At 35.8% G+C, this 20951-nt stretch overlaps 1 protein-coding gene across 1 annotated transcript in view; it reads left to right on the top strand.

Moving 5' to 3' along the window:
* The window catches only part of LRP1B (LDL receptor related protein 1B), a 368685-nt gene that overhangs the window by 239746 nt on the left and 107988 nt on the right, over positions 1-20951 (top strand). The window contains exons 43-52 of the mRNA XM_088168291.1: positions 6213-6405; positions 6834-6959; positions 8983-9111; positions 10680-10799; positions 11789-11902; positions 12084-12233; positions 14770-14892; positions 16607-16726; positions 18577-18705; positions 19578-19700. Of these exons, the coding sequence (XP_088024417.1) occupies positions 6213-6405; positions 6834-6959; positions 8983-9111; positions 10680-10799; positions 11789-11902; positions 12084-12233; positions 14770-14892; positions 16607-16726; positions 18577-18705; positions 19578-19700 (1327 nt within the window). The remainder of the gene's footprint in view (positions 1-6212; positions 6406-6833; positions 6960-8982; positions 9112-10679; positions 10800-11788; positions 11903-12083; positions 12234-14769; positions 14893-16606; positions 16727-18576; positions 18706-19577; positions 19701-20951) is intronic.

The raw sequence follows: 20951 nt of genomic DNA, 5'->3' as shown, positions 1-20951 counted from the left end.
TGTATATTAGACTTTTAACTCTATTGAAATACAAATAATGCCAAGTTTGCTCAGAATTTCTTTTGTGTAATGTTTGAGTGTTACTCAACAAATCTTTGACTATATACTTATTAACAAAAAACAGAAGTACAAGTAATTAGTTAAGGTAATTAGTAGGTTGTGATTAAATAAACTTCATCTTTGTAGAAGGTATAGCAAAATAGGCATCACAGACATGAAGTAGGACATGATGCCACTTAGTTACAGAAACCATTACTAAAATACTACTTTTTTTTAATCAGATCTTTGGCTTTCACTTTCCAGCATCAAGATGAAAAGGGTCATTCTGTTTTCTCTGCAACTGAACATTGAAACTTCCAATTTTTTCTGAGTTCCTTGCCTCTTGGTTTGGCTTTCTGACAAAAAAATCTCTTCTTTTTACCTCTTCTTCTTCATTGCAGTAAACAAAAAAGCCCCTCCTGAATACAATGATCTGAGTCCAGCTCTCTCTTCTGAAGGGTTTTGGGGAGCTCTAGTGTGTTACACCAATACCTGCTGTGGGATAATCAGCTGATTCTGTTGCCAAAAGTACTGATCTAGGCTCTCACTCTTCCTGCATTACTGAGATGAGGATTGTTGTAGCAGAAGGAAAAGCCCAGCAGGCGGTTTGGCCACGGGCAGCACTTCAGCCTGATCACACTGTAGATGCAATTTTACTGATCCCAACAATGCCAGAGTCCAGCCTGTTAACTGTGTTATTGAACTAGTGAAAAATTATATTTCCAGGGCACTTGTTTTACTTTGTTCATCTGCTGTCCAGCTGGATGAGATCCCTTCTGTGACATCAATGCAAGCAATGATTATTCTGCTGTTCTGGTGATCTCAGATTCTTTGGGGTATTTCAGTCATCTATCATCTGTCAAAAATAGTTTAAACAGATTACCCTTTTCCCCAGTATCTCTGCTTCATTGCTCTCTGGTTTCAGTGAGGTTAACAAGGGTAGAAATTGGACAGTAGAACATGAAAGGGTAATGGTAATGTAATGAATTTTCTTCCAGATAGCAGCTTCTTTCTTCATGCTGCTCACCACAATAATCTAGTACAAGGAATTAGTAGAAAATCATTTAGCAATATTGAACTGACTCTTTAAAGTGGATTGTAAGGGTTTATTGATTTTTGTATTGAACTGATATTTTAATACTGGTATTTGGTTTCAGGAATACTCTTTCAAGTTTGGAAGTTTGGAAGATTTCTTTTTTGTTACTATTACTCCTCTTTATTACTTAGATGATATTAAGTTTTTAGGGGTTTGGTTTTTGAACATATTTTTGTTCTGTTCTGTCAGATCTTCTGGTTTAAAAAAAACAGAAGTGACTTTTTTTTTTCTTTTCCCCCCCATTATTCCTTCTCATTTTCTTCTATTTTTTCTCCTGCCCTTACTTGGACTTAATACTGTGGCCACAGCTGGCTTTAGCTGCTTAGTGCTTTAATTGCAACATTTTTTTAATGAACAGAGAAACTGAGCCAACAGCAAGCAAAGCTGATTTCAAGTTTTGGACTTATTTGTCTAATAAATCATGAGCTACTTTGATTTATTTTTCCTTTTATTCTTCAGTATTTAGTTGTAATTTTTTTAAATGTGAAAACCTAGAAACATTGTTAATTTCCTGTGAACAGTTTGTTTTTTTTTTTTAAACATCCAGGCTGGAATGTTTTGGTCTCAGTTATCATTTTGTAGGCCTATAGGTTTGATTATTAAAATCAATATGGTCTTAGAGGTGTTTCTGACAATTATAATCTTCATGTAATTGCAACCTGTCAGTAATTGTAAGTTTCAGTTTCTAGGATGTTGATTTTTATTCTGCTGAATTTCTGTATTAAGGCAATTAAAGAAGTTCCATAGTTGGTGTTCAGCTTCTTTTTTATTCAATTAGATTTTTTCAGACATCTTCAATCTACAGCAGAAGTGCAAGCTTTAGGTTTAGTTGTGCATTTGTTAAAAACTTGAGTTAGTGAATGACCTCGAAAATTTACTTTTCATGTGTGCTATTATATTTGTTTGAAATACAAGTATCATTGAAGGCAGCAGAATAATTTTGGTCAGTTCTGGAAAGGTATTTATGATGACATCAATGTTACCTTGAGAAGTGACCAAATAACTCATTAAGGCAGGATAAAAGCGAGATCAGCCAAGGCAGCTGGAACAGAGAGAAAATGTGCAAAATTGGAGCAGTTTGAAATGTAGAATGTCTAACTCCATTAAAATTAGAATGTGCTACAAATTATTGGAAGAGGTTCTCACCAAGGTCTGAGTATCAGCAGTTAAAAATGATGCAAGTCCTGAATGTGATTCTGTGAACAATCTCATTGCTGTATTCTCTATGAACAAATAAATATTCAGACATGAAAACGAACCCAAAGGAAAAGAATGTCAACTAGAAGGCAGATATTTTAATTAGCTTTGATTGTTGGTCTGACAAAAAAAAAAAAAAAATAGAGCCTACTTTCACAGAGAAATTAATTCATTAGTTTCTATGATTTTTCTGTAATTTTTCTAAACGACACTGGCAACAGTAATAGTAGAGAAACAAGAATGGCCAGTAAAAATGATGTTGTTACCACAATATGAACAATTTACCCCCAAGACATTGAAGTTCACCATGGTTTGCTTCTTCTGTTTCCCCTTTTTATGACAGTTAGGGGAATAGAAGTTAAGTTCTGGGCTTTTAAATCAATTCTTCTTTCTGTGTTTGAAAAGCAGCTGGGACAGTATAGATATTCTTGGCAATTAATGGCACTAGAAGTGAAGTTGTGGATTTTTAAAATTTTCTCTGTCCAGCAATAGAAATAGAGTAGCTAGAGCAGGAATGTTCAATCCTTGATTTACTTTTTTTTTTTAATTTTTTTTCCTTGCAAATGTATTAAAAAAAAAAAATTGTTTCTCAAATTTTCAAATGTCTGTGTTTCCCTTCAACATTCATCTGAAGCCCAAAACCAATAGAAAGAGTGAAATACCCACCTCCTGCTTAATTGATGGTTTTTCTAAGGAGTTCACTCAATTGACATGGATGAGTTGCTTTCTTTCAATAGTTCTGTAAAGAAATGTTACACTTGAACCTAATGAAAGTTTCTCCCTAGCCAAAGGCAGTAAAATCCTCTAATCCCTGTGATGCAGATACTTGGTTGAGACAGATCCAGCATTTTTGTCTGGGACAGTTTGCTGAAATATCTTGATATCCAGTGTTGGTAGCCCGGTAGAAATTAACTTAAAGAAGGAATTAATGAACAGAAGAGTATTAATAATAATCCATTCATGAGGGTTAAAATACAAAAAAATAAAAGCAAATCATATTTTAAACTGGTGCATTAATTTTAGGCACTCTTCTTTAAAAAAACCCAGTATTTCTGTAAAAGTTTTGTGTTGTCATGATAAGAATCATTGAGTCTAGTTCTTAATGACAATCTAATAAGGGTTTCATATAAATCATCCAAATTACAGGATTCTCTCAGAAATTCTTCTCTGCCTGACATGTCTCCCTGGCTGGCTCCTTTGCTTTTTCAGTCATGTTTTTCTAGAGAAACTGCTACACGTATCTCAAATCAGAGCTGTCAAATGCTAAACCAAAAGCTTTCTGGACAACTTAAAAAGCAGAATTCAAAAAAGAAAGGAAGGATCACAATTAAAATAAAATTGTAAACTTCTGACATTCCCCTAACCCCAATCTCCTCATCTCTTTACAAGAACCAGAGCAAAAAAAAATCATCTGAGCTTGAAATATCTTCTGTAACTGAACTGTGGTATCATTTACTGTTAAAACATGGGATGTACTCTTGGATGTATCTGACTTCCACTCTTGCAGGTGAAAGGGATGGCAGGGATGTCTTTTAATAATTCCTTAAAGTTTTAAAATTTTACTTGAGTTGTTTCAAGTTTTAGTATAAATTTAGACTTCAAAAAAATAGAAATAAAAAATTGTCACAACTTTCAGCGTTATTATACAAACTGGAATTTCAAAGGGCTGTAAAGGTGGCAAAAAGCTGATAGAAATATGAAGTCTTTATTTTGGTTGCTTGAATAAAACCAGTGTCCTTGGATAGGGCTGTGACATAATACAGAGACTCCAGGAAATGAAATAAAATGAGCAATAGTGAAAAAAAGGTTTGGTTTTGTGACACTGTACTTGGATCTCAGCTCTCTCAAGGCTGGACAGCAATGATCAGTTCTGTAGTGAATTTACATTCTATTGTTACAATCTGAGATAAATTAGGACAGTGCTCCCCAGCACAGAAAGCTGAGCAGGGCAGTGCTTTAGCCTTGGTTGTAACAATAAAATCCTTCCAGCTGGGACAGTTTCACAGTAGCACAGAGAAGAATATAGGGCTGCACAATCTGCATGGCCAGATTTCATAAAGATCTTTCAGAAACATGCATGATTTTTTTTTTTCCCCTGAAATGTCTGAATATGAATAGTGCAGGCTTTTAAGAGTATATTCTGAAATGTGTCTTACTGGAAATGTGCACAATTAGAGAAGAAATCTTTTGCCATTAATATATTCCCATTTATCTTTTAATAGTTTTAGTTCTGGAAAAATATTGGTTAGAGAAAAGTTGTCCTCTTGGGATATTTATCACTGGGAAAAAAATCTTTCCTGGAAAAAATGATTTACTGTCCAACCCTCTTTAAAATATGCAAAAATGTATGATGTGCATAGTGAAGCAGAATTTTTTATAATTATCTGATTAATGTAATTTTGATATTCAGTCTGTATAAATGAATTTAAACATGGACAGGAATGTTCCTGTGCACAGGACTAGAATTATTTATGTTAGCAGGTTGTTGAGATACCTTGAACTGGCACAGGTGAGGACAAACCTGGAGCATCTCTTGGTATTGAATTCTGCAGAATTGGGCCACCTTAGTCTCCAAGGCATATCTGTAGTATCAAAATTGGGGGGTTTTGTTTCACAAAATGAAATCTGAATGTCCTGTATATTGGGTGCATTTCTTATATTGAGAGAAAGACTTCCTACATGAGACACCCACAATGAATTATTCAATAATTAAATATGGGATTGGCTATTACCACTCTGTTCTCATCCCAGCATTTTTTTAAAGAGCTGTCACAAAACATCCCTGTGAAAGCACAGAGGGCTCAGGTCCATCAGATTGCTGGTTCATGGAGATTTCCATGAAATCTCATAGTTGTTATAAACTCCCTCTGGGAAAGGGGATAAAGCACACAAAGCAGATGGAAAAACATGGTGATCTAAGTAGATATGTTAAAGGATATTCTTTTTCTAGCTTTATCCCCATTTCCCAACGATAAGTAGCTCACACAGGATTTTTTTTTTCCCATAGTCTGGGTAAGAACTGTTCCCACTTTTAAAATATACATAAATTGCTGTTTTTTTTCCCAGAGAAATCTAGAATACAATTCAATAAAAATAGTAAGAGTATAATTTATCTTCATTATCTAATGGAGAAATATTAACCCCCTTCCAGTAATTCTCCTTAGCCAAAATTAAACTTTCAACTAAAAAAATGATAAAAATTCATCCGATTCTTCAGAATGAAAACTGTTCATGTGAAATTTTTAATTCCGATATATGGAAAGAAAGAACATATGCAAATATTTTACAGGAGCTGTGATTTGGATTGGGATCAAATTCATTGTATTTCTAGAATATTTTTTCGAACTTTACTATATAGTGACCTTCAATTCATTTTTTCCTTTTAGGTTTGAAATTAATTATTACTGTGGTGAGATTTTTTTTTCCTGAATTGGGAAACATGAAACGTTTTTTGTCTAGGTTTAAAGTTTCTAGTATGTTGATGTGGTGAACACTCTTCAGTTCTAAAGCTCTTCAATTCACTTTGGTTCCTAAAGACTGAATTTTTAGACTTTCAGCCATGCTGAAAGAACCTTTTCTCTCTTCTGTTGGAGCTATTAAGCAGGTAAAGTGTTGAGTAGGTATTTTTACAGGCACATTTAGATAAACTGTGATTTTTTTTAATTAAGGAACAGATGCCTGGTTTTCTGAAATTTGGATGCCTGTGGCATCCTTTTAACACATTTTAAGTGCTGTTATCTCATTTCCCCAGGTGCTGCACGTATAAAAGTATTAAGTGTTTTGTCTAAAAGTGTCGAGAGTCGCGGTTTGCACTTCAAAATCCTCTCATTCAGCGACAGCACTTCCTCTCCTGTTTCTCTTCTGCACTTTTGCGTTTTAGGTCATTGTCAAGTCTGGCCCAGGCACCTTCCTCAGCCTGGCTGTGTATGATGAGTACATCTTCTGGTCAGATGGAGTGAGGAGAGCCATCCTGCGCTCCAGCAAATACACGGGAGGAGACACCAAAGTTCTCCGCTCCGACATCCCGCACCAGCCCATGGGAATCATCGCTGTTGCCAACGACACCAACAGCTGTGAGCACTTCTCTTAATGCCGCTATCACTCTTTTCAGGGGTTTTACATAGTTTAACCAAGTTAAAACTTTATATGGTGTTTCAGAAACTCGTTAAGAAAACATGGGGTATAACCTTTTTCCAAGTAAATAAGCATTATTCAGAATTTTATGCTGTGGATGTTGAGCTCAGTGGATAACAGGTAAATACTTTCCTGTCAAATTTCGGCAGTTTTGAGAGCTGCAGGTTTTCAAAATTATTATTTTCTAGGTGTTTGCTTTTCTTTAGCATGACAGCATCTGAGGGATGCTGACATTTTCACCTGACTGATAAAACCCAAATCAATTGTCCATGAATCTGAGATATGGTGATCTTTGCTCTCTCAAAGACATTGGCCATTGAAGCAAATTTAATAAAATAGAGTTCATCTCTTGTCATTTGTCTTTCAGGTGAGTTATCTCCCTGTGCACAAATGAATGGAGGCTGCCATGATTTGTGCCTTCTGACACCTGATGGACGAGTGAACTGCTCGTGCAGAGGGGACAGAATCCTGATAGATGATAACAGATGTGTGAGTAAGTAATGGTGGCTGACACGATGCTTTTCTGTGCTGAGGCACTTGGCTTTCATAAGACAGTTGGCCCAAGACATTAATTTTATTTCTTCTATATACTATAAAAATTAATCTCGCAATTCAGCACAAACAAGGCTTTTAACTCTTTTGTCTTGTAAGTCTTTTGAGGGGTTAAAAAGTGTTAATACTCTCCTTAAACTCCTGTTATGGTAGTGGGATTCTGTTTCTTATTAATAGGATTTTCACATATTTATCACAATTACTGCTGAGGTAGATAGAAATACCTGTAGGTATCCTTCCCTAGGGTTATGTGGGATAAATTACTGAAGTTGAACCTTAATTAAAGCACTTTCTCACCTATCTCTCTATGTTGTCAGATTGGCAATGGAAGTGAGAGAGGTTCAACACATGGATTCACATGCCTAACAATTTATTTTATAATAATTATATGGCATTTCTACTTTACTAATGCATCACAACTCTTAAAATTGATCATAGGTAAAACGATGTTTAAATTGTCATCTAGCACATGAAATAAGATTTAATCTTCTAAATTATTCTCTAGAATGTTTGCAGGAAATGTTGCTCTGAGCTATCAGGAAAAAAAGAAGAAGAAGGACATTAAATGATGTCATAGCACAGAAAGGACAGAAATAAGACAGACTTCCGTTTAGCTTTGTGATCAAAAGTTTTTCTTCATAACAAAATTGAAAGTGATACTCAATAGAATTGAAAGTTAGCAATTCCAGCTGAGAAAGGGAATTAACTGTTCTTCCACAGTGTAATTAGGCTGTATAACTTACTGCCAGTCAAGAGTCTTGAGACAAAGCTTCAGTGAAATTCAAAGAGGGAGAGATGATGATATGGGTAATGACTACTCTGACTGCTTACTTGTCATCAAAGAAACTGTTTGAAAGGCATTAAAATGCTTTCTTTCTGCAAGATGGGGTTTGAAGCAACCTCTACAAGGGTGTCCAGTTAGACTTGAACTGAGGGCAGATTATACTATATATACTTTTATTCTTTTCAGTTTTTTCTAAAGGTTGCAGTATAAGATGCTAAACTAGATGAAACACAAATGTAATTGAGAATTGCTCTCCATAAGATCTAAGTTCTTACAATGCTTGAAAATGGAGGGAAAAGAGTCCTTTTCCCTTTACATCAATTCAAATGTAAAGGACTAAATAAATCATACTCAAGACCGGATCTCACCTTGTCCAGAATCTATATTTTCAGCAGTTTTTCTTCATGTTTGATTCAAATAAAGAAATGCTTTCAATTTATACTGGCTTTGCTATTGCATATAGCAGACGTGGGTTCTTCCTGAATTTGTGCTGAAATGATTATAATGGAAACAAGAAAGAAGCATAACAATTGGGTATCATGTCCCCATTGTTCTTCTTCTTGAGTTGTCCTAAGTGCTCCTCGTTTCTCTCCACTTTGATATTTTAGTTAGAACCATGCTCATGAAGCACATGTATGACCTATCATGAAGTTCATGACCAAATTGTTGTGTCCAGTTTGTGATATGTTTTAGTTTTTAAAGTAAAAGAGTACAGATTTTAAATATGCACCTGGTTCTCTTCTAAAGTAATAGATAAAACATCCACTAGATGAGAAGGGGAGGGTTTTTGAACCCTCTTTTGAATAAAAGAAATAAGTAAAATGGAAGCAGCAGGTTTTCTGCCTTGGAGTTTAGGCTGTGTCGTTCAAGCTGGGGGTTGGGAAGGCATGAGTGAGTGGAAGGAAGCTGAGCACAGCAGTTCCAAAGTTCTTATCAGAATGAGTGCCTGTGAGTTGTTTCACTACATGTTCCGTCATGGATATTTGCCAATCTATCTTCTTTTACAGGTTCTCTTTGTAGAAGCTTTTAGGTTCTGGTGCCATGGTGTGTTTTACTGTTTTGTACTCAGGTTTTCAAAATTCATGTAGGTCAGATTTGAAATGCAGCCAGCGTTCTTTCCTCATTTTCACTAGCTGTGAAAGCTTTTAAAAAATTATGTGTTAATGTGGTTTATTTTTAGGTAAAAATTCTACTTGCAACATCTATTCAGAGTTTGAATGTGGGAATGGTGAATGCATTGATTATCAGCTGACTTGTGATGGCATTGCTCACTGTAAGGACAAGTCTGATGAGAAACTTTTCTACTGTGGTAGGTATTTCCAGATCTTTCACCTTCCTGTTAATTTTGGTGTTATACACTCTTAGAGTCCTTCGTCTGTGACTTTTCTACTTATTCACACCACCTGCTCAGCCAAGGTGCCCAGGAAGAAAATGCCAACACACATTAAGAAAACCTTGACATGACATGGAAAAAATTACCTGAAAATTTTTTTGTTCTTCAAACTTCATGTATTAACTGACATATTTAATAAAAAGCATCACAAATGTTCTCATGTTTCTGTCTCTAAAACAAAAATAAGGAAAAACATGGCTAACTGATTTTTTAAAGATGGAAGATACCTTATTGTAGAATACTGGAAAATATGTAAATGCTAGCTATTCAATTTATAAGTAGATTTATAAATAAAAGATTTGTTGCCCAGAGAAACTGGCTGCCCCATCCCTGGAAGTACTCAAGGCCAGGTTGGACAGGGCTTGGAGCAGCCTGGGACAGTGGAAGGTGTCCCTGCCCGTGGCCTGAGGTGGAAGGAAATGTTTTTTACGGTCACTTCAAACCCATTTCATGATTCTGTGATTCTGAGAACCAACAATTTATCTTTCTTTGGATTTGCCACATAATTTTCTGAAGGACATTTCTAGTGTGACAGTGAACACTTTGCTTCATTTAAATCAACTATACGAAATATTTTGCTATGCATTGGGAAAAAAACAGTAAAAACTGGGGTCCTTTCATGCACTAGGTCATATACAGGGTGTTGATTTTTGAATCGGATAAAGAACAGGATACTGGACTCATTATTGTTGATTAACTAATGCAGTGAACATTATTATTGTGTCTTCTGCAATTATTAAGGCTTTAGTAAATCAGTTCTGAATTTTCAAACATATCATTACATGTAAAATTCATACATTCTTCAATAGTGTTCTTGAGCAGAATGCTGTTTGTATTGGTGCTCAGAAGTCCAGAAACCTCTCTGCTAATATCTGTTGTTATTTTATTCCACATTTATTCCTATTTTGGTTTAGGCCAAATTTGGTATGCTTAATTCTATGTGATGCCACACGCAAACATTCTCCCCAAAAAAGTGTGTCAAAAAGAATGTTTTTAAAGTACATGGGCATTTTGTACCACAAGATAATGAAAACTGGGGATTAGGCCTCCCTTCTTTTTTTTGCTCATTTTTCCTCATCATGCTTTCATCCATTGCTCTTCATCCCTTTATCAGTCCAAGTTATGCCGCATAATACATTAACAATCTCTAAAGTTGGGGTTTTTTTTCCGTATAGCCTGGAACGCATCATCAATTAAAATATTTTTCTGGAATGCTTGTTTGGCTGGAGTGTGTGGCTGTTTCCATGAGGTGTCAATCCAGTCATGTGCTTGCATTTAACTTTGCAGAGAGCAGAGGCTGTTGGAAAGGCTTCGAGCCGTGCTCCAACCGCCGCTGAGTTCCCAGCAACAAAGTCTGTGATGGTGCCTGGAAAACATAATCAATTTTAATTTTTTTTTTTTTTTTTGAATGCTTGTTTGGCTGGAGTGTGTGGCTGTTTCCATGAGGTGTCAATCCAGTCATGTGCTTGCATTTAACTTTGCAGAGAACAGAGGCTGTCGGAAGGGCTTCAAGCCGTGCTCCAACCGCCGCTGCGTTCCCAGCGACAAAGTCTGTGATGGTGCCAACGACTGCGGTGACAACTCTGATGAATTTGACTGCAAAGGTAAATGGCACCTTATTTCCAAGGTGATTTCGGAATATTGCTGTGTAAATACTCATTATGCTAATAGGAGTAGCTGGAAAATAATGTGTGATTTGAGCATGTGATGGGATTGATGTCAAGGCTGATTTTGGTTTGCACCTACAGTCTTCTAGAAGGAGAGGTTTTGGCTATGAAATATAAAATATACATATGCATTATACATATAATATTTTATGGTTTATATGTATAAAATATAAAATACAGGTGCTGTTTCTTCTGTGAAGTAATGAGAGTAACTACTGCAGACAGGTTGAAAGATGGGTGATTTCTTCTCTGCATGTGCTTCTTTGAAGCAGCAAATGCTCTATTTCTCTGCTTCTCAGATGCATGGCAATGTCTGTGTCCTTTGCAAAGCTTGCTAGAATTGTTCTCCTTTTCATATCAGAATTGTTTTTTGATTTATGTCTTTTAACATGAATATTTATATATGTGCATCAGCCAATGCATAAAGACCAGCAAGCAGACCACACAAACCCTTAGTTACAATTCAGAAAGGATGCCAGGGATGTTATTCCACAATGTTTATAACTAAAAAGCTAGATATCTGTTATAAGAAGCATTTTTGAAGGCACCAGATTATTTTTAGTCATTTACCTAAATATAAGTAGAGGGATAAACATATAGGCAAGAACCCCAAACTGACTTTACAAGAAATAAATCTGGGAGATTAATGGATGATCCTGAAAATGCTTCTTCGTCCCTCAAATATTGATTATCTCAAAATGAATTGAATTACCCAGTGACACTTTTAGGCTAAAAAAAAAAAATTAAAAAATTACCAACTTATAAGGTGTAATAAACTCAAAACCATATATCTGCTGGAAGGTACAGTGTGTTCTGAGTGCCTCATTCCGAGAGGCAGAAGGCTTAAGCATCATCATGTGTACGATGCACATCTGAAGAGTGTGTTTAGCACACAAATTTACGTCCTTTATATCCATATGTTCCAGACTCAGCGTGTGCCCCGACAGAATTCCGCTGTGCAGATGGGGTTTGCGTGGGGAAATCAGCGCGCTGCAACCAGATCATTGAGTGTGCAGATGCCTCGGATGAGAAGAGCTGCAGTGAGTTTGTGTTTGTGCTCCCTCCCAGCAGCTGCTCCCTGATTATTCCTTCTTATGGAGCAGTTCATTCCTGGGCGTTGCTGCTTGGGATTCCAGCACCTGCCCGGGCTCCTGGAGCCCAGCGTGGAAATTAAACTCTCAGTCCCTGTTAGGTGTGTGGTAATTTTCTGTCTCTTTCCAGATAATACAAACTGTGCTTACTTCTATAAACTTGGCATAAAATCTTCGGGATTTATCAGCTGTAATTCCACTTCCCTCTGTATACTGCCAGAATGGATTTGTGATGGATCTAATGACTGTGGAGATTATACAGATGAACTGAAATGCCCAGGTAACTGTGAAAAAGTTAAAAAAAAAAATTAAAGACATTAATATACCTTTTAAACAAAGAAAAAAAATCCCATTTGGGGAGGTAGAGTGTTTCTCATTGTGTTGCAAAATGCTTATTTGGTCAATACTGGTTTATTTAATATAGAGACTATTACAATGCTGAATGCAGTTTATTCACCTTTATTTTGTGTTTCCTGGGATTATGCAAATTATTACAAATTAATACTGTTTTTGGTTTGGTTTTTTTTGTTTTTTTTTTGTTTTTTTTTCTGAAGGAAGCTGTAATGTCTAGCTTTCTATTTCCTCCAGGTTAGGCCTGTCATTTATCATTTTTATTTAAGTAAAACATGAGTCATTAAAATGTCAAGCTCATCAAGCATCAGCATAATCACTCAGGAACTTTTACTAGCTACTGCTTTAGTGGGTGGTATTTTTTTTCTTGCAGACTTATTTCACTTTCTCTTTTATTTGGTGGAGAGCCTTGGAATAGACTGTCAGGGTAGAATCCAGGGTTATTGCTTTTGTGATAGTTCTGGTCTTCAGCCAGGAAAAAGAGATCATGCAGCTTGAGCCCCAGACACAGGATTGAGGTTATATCTAATGTTAACCAATTAATTATTCACAATACTCAGTTCTTACCTAATGAAGGATGGCATTTATGTGTTTGCTCCATTTTCATCCGGAAGCCCTCATTTGAATTTGAGAATATTAAATAGAAAATGAAAGAATTTTTATTTTTATTTTTTTAATTATTATTGGTTCTAAAGTGAAATTAACTTCCTGTTGACCACTAACTCTCTTTCTTCTAAGAACTAGCATTAAATAAAAGTAAAGATTTACTGAATAATAAATTTTATTATTTATAATTAAAAATTATAGTTATATAATTTTATAGTTTATAAAATTAAAGTTTCTAATTTTATGTTGTTCAATGCCATCAAATTTTTGCATAGTAGTGAGCATAATCTGATTCTTTCCATTTAATGTTCTCTTTTTCTGTGTGATAATCCTGTTGTGTCACCAGAAGGTTCTATTAGAATTCTCATATACATTGTGCCATATTTATTGAGGAAAATATTACCAGGATCCAGAGGAACCTGGGACTTCAGCAGTAGTGTCTGCCAACCTGACGTTATAACCTCCATCAGTCCTACAAAATAGATGTAAATTAAGTTAGAGTTTTTATTCTAATCTCTACATTCTCCAGATTATCTCTTTATTATGTAGAATTTATTGTATATAACACTTCATTATGCTCAAAATAGCTTAATTTGCTGTATTTTTAGACAAAGAAATGTTTTTTTCCATACCAAGGAAAATGTTGAGAGCAGTGTGCTACAGCTTCTGTAAACTAATGTTGCATAAGTACACTAATGTGCATTTTATTCCATTGTCCATTTATTTGTATTACTTCTCTCTGAATTCCAAATGTGTGCCAAAATGTTCCATCATTTTAATGTGTGACTAATTGCCTGGATCATTCCTCCCTTTATTTGGAAGCAATACCATTCCCACTCAACCTACATGTGATTTCCTTTGCCATTTCATTCAAAACTGACCAGCTCTGGCACATTAAGTTTTTGAGTGTTGTTTCTGTTACGAATATTGCAATTCCCATTAGCAGTTTGGTTCAGTGTCATTGTTCTTACAGAGAATTACAGCAAAATACTCATGGAGGGTAGCTATACCAAGGGAATTCTTAATATCTACCAAGTCATCACAAATGTCCCACTTCTTTTTTTGTTTGGTTATTTTTTTTGCATTCATACAGCTATAGAAGCCATAAATATTTTCTTTGCCATTCCTTTTAAAAGAGAGGAGACTGAAAACAAATCCAGTACACTGAGGGAATAATGAAAACCATGACAGAGAGTTTCAGTGGTCTCCAGTGCTTGCAACTCCATCCTGGGTTTTCCCAGGACCTTGCTTAAGATTTTGAAAATAAGCTGTTATTAGAGTAATATTTGTGCTTGCATCATGGAACTCTACATGTGGCATGTTTTCTTTCCTCACCCCTGGTTTCTAAGCTTTCATAAAATTAAAATTTTAAATTACTTAATTTCTGACCAAGTCTAAACCTCTGGCACCACCATCACTGGTGTAGCTCCTTTAGTCAGTGCATGCATGAGATTTGTGGCTTCTCCCAGTGACCAAAATACTGCCACAATTAGATTATCTTGTAAATGACAGCAGAAAGATCAGAAGGGCAATTTCTTCAGCTGCTGTAAAACAACAAGCAATGCTGACCTGCCTGACCTCGAAACCAGTAAACTGAACTACTTTCCTCTCTAGACCTCTTGGTTTAGTTGGAAGCTGTGCTCTGATTCTTCTCTAAAAAACTAAGAATAATTATTTCAGCTCCCTAAACTACTTAGGTATCACTTTTTTTTTTTTTCTTTAATGAACATAATTTTTTTTTTCTGTTTTTAGACATAAACATTTTGTCCATCAGTATTCAGGAATTTAGCAGAAATGTATTAGGCTCCTAATCATACTAGTAGAGACCATTTTACATTACATTCTTTATTTTATCACAGTTCAAAACAAACCCACATGTGAAGAAAATTATTTTGGTTGTCCTAGTGGAAGATGTATTCTGACCACCTGGCTTTGTGATGGGCAGAAAGACTGTGAGGACGGAGTAGATGAATTGCACTGTGGTGAGCATTTTGTCTTATTTGTATTTCTCCAGTCACTAATGCACTTTGGAAACAAAGAAGTGTGCATTTATAGCTCAGAGATTATATAAAAAGGTCTTTAATACTGTTTTTTTCAGATTCAGCTCCAATACTTCATACTGTCAATACCTTGAATTCTATTCCATGCCAGAATAAAACCTCTTTATTTTTTTTTTCTCTCTTAACGATATATTTATATACAGAGTTTTCTATTACTTTCGTATTTAACAATTCCACTAATTCTTGTCAGCTCCTCATTAGAAGAGTTTTACAGATATAATGAATTTGAATCAGGATGTGGAGCCCAGCAGGAAATACCCAAACCTCAACACAGGCACTGCTTTGCATCAGAGGCCATACAGATATAATTATTACAAGTAATGACAAAAGTGATGTAAATAAAATACAGCATGATCTCTGAACTGGGTTAAGGGTCTGTTTTGTCTCAGATCTTTTCAGATTCCTAAATTTTACCTAATAAAGGCACAAATCAGGTTGGTTTTAGTCCTAGTGAGAGCTGGTCTTTTCGATTTGTACGGATCACCTGAATGGATTATTTTTGTAATAAAATTGTACCAGAAAGCAGTGTCATTTTTTTTCTATTCCCCATTTAAATAAAACCTGAAAATCGGAGGTTTTTTTCAATTTTTCATTTGTTTTTTTTTTTCCTTCTTTCCATGACGGAACATTTTATGTTACTCTCTCTTCATGACCCAATTCCCACTAACGTGCTTCCCTATTTGGTTTGCAGTTTACATTGTATATATTTATCTTATAACTTTGAAATTAGGAAGTGCTGTGCATTGTGACAATGAGAATCTTTTCTGTGGGCAACATTTGTCAAACATAACTTGGTGTTTACATTTCCAGGTGTTATACACTTGTGTACAAAACTGTAAACTGAATTAGCTGATTCATGTGGGCAAAAGGGAGGGGGTTAAGTCAATGCTTCTTTCCCCATTGATTGCTCTTACCCATTTTGAGATATCTGTTACAATGCTCTCCTTTAAATTCAGACTTCATTACCTAATTTTTTTTTAATGTTAATATTAAAATTTGTTGTTCAATTGAAACAAAAGAAACTTTATTCTTAAGCCAAGGAGAAATGGAAGACCTGAATTTTTCAGAAAAGAATAGCATTGATTTAGGAGATTTTTGCAGTCTGATTTTGAAACATAGAAGCTCTTATTTTCAATGTATAGAAAAGTGTAAATGGGATAAAGCAAACACACAGCCATTTTTCTTGTGAGAAATCTTTTAAAGATGGAGTTAACTTCTGGAATACTGGGAGGGAGGCTGGGTCGGAAAATTTGAACTTTGCCCTCTCTGCCCTTCTACCCAAATAAAGAAGTTCAGTGTAGTTGTAGCATCCATTAAATATGCAATCCAGGCTTCATTTTTTTAGTTTTTATCCTCATCTCAGTTACAAAATATTAAAAAATATCGGAATATCTTTGGAATGTTTCATTATTTATTTTTAAAAACATGTTGGTGAACGCAAACTCTGAAACAAACTGATAACATGCATAATAAGAAGATTAGAGTGTTTTAATAACAAGATTTGGAGTGTTGTAATGCATGGAGCCTGGGAGGAGAGAGAGGAGCAGTGCAAAAAATCCTGAGCTGTGGTTGAAACGGCAGGGAACGCAGTGATGTTGGGAATCTTAATGAATGCAGGGCCTGGTGTCATCCCCAGATTCGTCCTGTTCATGGAATCAGTTTGCCTGCTCTGCTAACAAGTGCATCTCCAGGCAGTGGACCTGTGATGGCGAGGATGACTGTGGAGATGGTTTGGACGAGAGCGACGCCGTCTGCGGTGAGTGGATCAGCTCGGCTCTGACTCGGATCTTGCTCAATGAGGGAGAACGTGTGTTCCATGGAGAGGCTGGGAAGGGAACAAGGGCAGGATGTCCAAAGGCTGTGAGGGATCTCCTCCCTCAGCCCCCTCCAAGCAGCAGATAGGTTCCTTTCCATGGGAGCCATAGGGTTTGTGTAGTTCTATCGCTCGAGTTATGATTGGCAAACGAGCTGGGTAAAAGGACAGCCAGCCTGTTCTCCAGTTGCTGTCCTTGAGGTAAAACCCCTGTTTGAGTTTTGCATTTAAGTGCCAGGTGCTCAAAGACTCCAAACTTATTGTACTTTTGTTCTAAGTTTGTTGGGGTTTTTTAATTTTTTTTTCCTAGCTCTTTTTTCTATTCCCTCTAATATTTTCTATACCATAAGCACATATTGCATGATATTCCTCTCAAATTCCCAAACCTTTCAAGGTGAATAAGGAATCAAAAATTTTGTTTTCATTCTAGGACTCAATGGACTGGAAGTGTGTTAGTGAATTCTTTTCCAAAGAAAATCACATTGTGTCAAGTCATGCTGTCACAATTTAGTGATATTTATACATCGGTTCCCTCATTTTCTCTATTTTAAGTTTCCTTTTAAAATTTCAGCTTTTAACTCTTAAAGATGTGTTCCTTTTCAAAAATCCTCTTATTTTAAGTGCATTCAACAAAGACTATTTATTCCATATTTCCAGTGTGTTATCACAATAAAAATATTGTTGATAACTGGAAATGTTAAGTAAACAGAGAAAAAAAATCTGGTTTGTTAAAGTAGTTGCTTAATCACACAAAGATGTAGAAATGCCAGCAAATGAAAGGGATGAAGGCGGAACTTATACTGTTCTAATACAGTAAAATATTAATTATTTAAGGGACTTCTCTCAAAGAGGGAAAAATCTGCACTGAGTATGAAAAAGGGAGAGTTAAGGCTGTATTTCTTCTTAGGAACAGTAGTTGGATCTGAATTGCAAGGAGGAGTGTTCAAAATTACTTCAGATTTTTCAGTCTTTAAAAAAATCATATTTTTTTAACATGAAGTTCAATTCCAGAAATGGCAAATGAGTGTAAGTAAGCAAAAGTTTCCTCTTTTGCATAAGTAAGATAGAAAATAATTTTAAAAGATATTTTAATATTTTATTAAATTCTAATTAAAACTAGTAGAAAATGCACTGTCTCTTTTTTAGTGAAGTAAATTTAACTTATCTAAGAGAATACATTAAGTGATGGGTTGCACAAAAATTTACTTCCAAATGGAGGAAGTTTAACCCTAGGGTATAATATTATCTAAAAAATAGCCAAAAAAAACCCAAAAACAGATTAAGGTAAATAATATGAAAAGTTGGGTAAATAATATGTTGAGTTAGTTGGATCAGAGCTGTCAGATATTTTTTGCTTCCACCACTGTTGTCCTTGGTAGACATTGTTTCCTCCTGTGAGCCTGATTACCAAAAGTTTGGAGTGCCTTTGGCTTCCTGGCATAGACTTTGGGGATGCAGGGATTATGTGGTTTGCAAGATCAGTTCCTTTGTCCAGCCAGTCCAAACATGCAGCCAAAGTCACTGACCAAAACTGGTTTGAAAAATGACTCTGCTGGATAGTTTCCATGAAGTGTGGGAAATTTAAGAGGCTGAATAAATGAAAAGAATGGAAGAAGCAGCAGATGGTCAATATTTGACTATAAAGCGACCCTGCCAGCAGGTTTACCATAACGCGCGGAATGAAATAATCCCCGAGGTTTTAAAACAAACCCCTTTAACCATTACCAGTCACCACAAAAGCGTGGGTTAGGATATTCCAGGTGCTGAGGGCACCCCTGGCAATGTTTCCCCAGGCTCAGTGACCTGTGCTGCAGACACCTTCAGCTGCCTGGGCTCCCACGCCTGCGTGCCCCAGCACTGGCTCTGCGACGGCGAGCGCGACTGCCCCAACGGCAGCGACGAGCTGTCCACGGCGGGCTGTGGTAGGTTTGCTCCTCAAAAAAAAATCTGCTATTTTCATCCTGTTCGTGTTAATTCCATGTCTGCTTTGCTGGTGAAGATTGCTGGCCCACGTGTGAGCTCACAGAGCGGGATCCTTTGGGGTTTTACTCAGCCTGGCGCCTCCAGGCTGTGCCCAGTTGGGGATCAGGATGTGTGGCATGTTCACAGGAGTTACACAGTGTTTGCTGGTGAAAATTAGCACATTAGTGATTCTGCAGTTTTGTTGCTCTTCCTGAAGAAAATGCTGCTGCTCATGTCAGGGAGGTTATGCATCAAGAAGGGAGATGCAAGGTCTATCCTCAGTTTATTCTGGCTAATTGTTCAGATCCTGACGTCTCTTGCCCTATAAAATGTTACTTCCAGGTTTCCTGAGACATGTTTCCATTAACAGTGTCAGGAGTTTTCATTGGAGGGGATTTTTTTTTTTCATATATAAAAATGGCATAGAAATATATTCTCTATGTTTTGAGTGTTTGTGGATTTCAAAGAACATTTGTTCAGGAGCAGACCAATATAAGGACATATTTTCTTCCCAAATATTCTTTTCTTCAGAGCCAGACCTTAGTTTAGTCATAGACAGCATCGACTTGTGAAGCTTTTCTGTCTTGGATTACAGAAGATTTTAGCTATCTGTACTTCTGTAGCTTTCTTTGTGATGAGTAGCTTTTTCTGGTATTGAATTGTGTGATGCTTTTTATCTGACTAAAAAGTTATGGCTTATTTCCATTGAATTCACTCAAATTCACTTCTCTTTTCATCTTTGTGTAAGAAAATCAGGTGTTTATCTGATTGTTCTCAATTTCTTTCTTTTTTTTTTCTTTTTTTTTTTTTTTATGTGCTGTATTTTCCTTAGCTCCCAATAACACTTGTGATGAGAATGCTTTCATGTGCCATAACAAAGTCTGCATTCCCAAACAGTTTGTTTGTGACCACGATGACGACTGTGGAGATGGATCAGATGAATCCCTGGAATGTGGCAAGTATAACAAAAATAGAGTAAATAGAACAATTTCACACTGATAACTGTAAGGCATTCTTCAGGGTCTGGTACTCTAAGGCACTATGGAAAAAGAAAGCTCTTCAGTTTTTAAATTGTTTTAGTTCTCATTTTTAAATTATGCATTAATTAATACAGCTTAGAATTAACTTGGATCTTGGGCTACGGTGAGAAATTATTTTCCATAGTGTCTTACAATTGTTTCCTAATAATATTTAAGAGAATTTTTAAAGTATGTTCTAGAATTTCTCATTTACTGAGTATATCTTTATTAGATGTATTTTTGTCTTTGTCTCTCTCTGTTTTTTTTTTTCTATGAAATAGTCAAACACATATGTCATGATTATCACTGCATTTAAATTATGTCACCTATAACCATATGTGAATGTTTAATTTTCACCATTCACATGAATTTAGGGTTTCTTATATATTCTGAGTGTCTGTTCAATGTATCTGGGCCATACTCAGAAACATTATATAAATAATATTTATGGACAATTCAGAGCAAATATTCCCTTCAAAATGACAAATTGATGATTATTATGCCTATTTTTTTGCTATTACAATCTGTATTGGTTATTTACTCCTAAACTTGCTCCAGAAATGAGAACCATAACAGAAAACAACTAGAAAATATCTGTATATTATAGATGTCTTTATTGTAGACACCACCTTAAGGGGGTCTGTGCATAAATGATGTGAGCAAACACCCAAAGATTGTGAGAAAAAGAATGCTTATTGATTTATTAATGATAGATAATTACTGGGAAATCAGTGAATTACACATTCAGTATCATTAACAACAGCACAGTGGGCAAATTACAGCTGCAAAATTAACAGAACTTAAGGGTTTTCAAACACCATTTTATAATTAGTCCCAAAAGATTCTGAGCACACAGACAACAGTTGTGTGCACCTCCTGCCCACTCTTCAGTACCTCAATAACTACTTAAAACTAAACAGTTACAAACTTTGGAAATTGACTTTTTTTTCCTTCATGCTTATAATTTCTTGCTGGTGTATTTAATTTATTTTCTATAGCATTATATACACACACACACTGAAACTATACATGTCCCTTAAAATACTTACAAATAAATAGTCAGACTTTTGGAAAGAGACAGAAGGAGGGAACAGCAAAAGGAGCAGGAGATGTACAAATTCCTAATCCAATTTAGTATGGACCTGCCTTCAGGCACTGGCTGTATTTAATTTCTGCTGGGGAAACTG

The sequence above is a fragment of the Sturnus vulgaris genome, chromosome 7, assembly GCF_052056855.1.
Source record: "Sturnus vulgaris isolate bStuVul1 chromosome 7, bStuVul1.hap1, whole genome shotgun sequence".
Classification (NCBI taxonomy): Eukaryota; Metazoa; Chordata; class Aves; order Passeriformes; family Sturnidae; genus Sturnus; species Sturnus vulgaris.
This window is presented reverse-complemented; position numbering and strand designations above follow the sequence as displayed.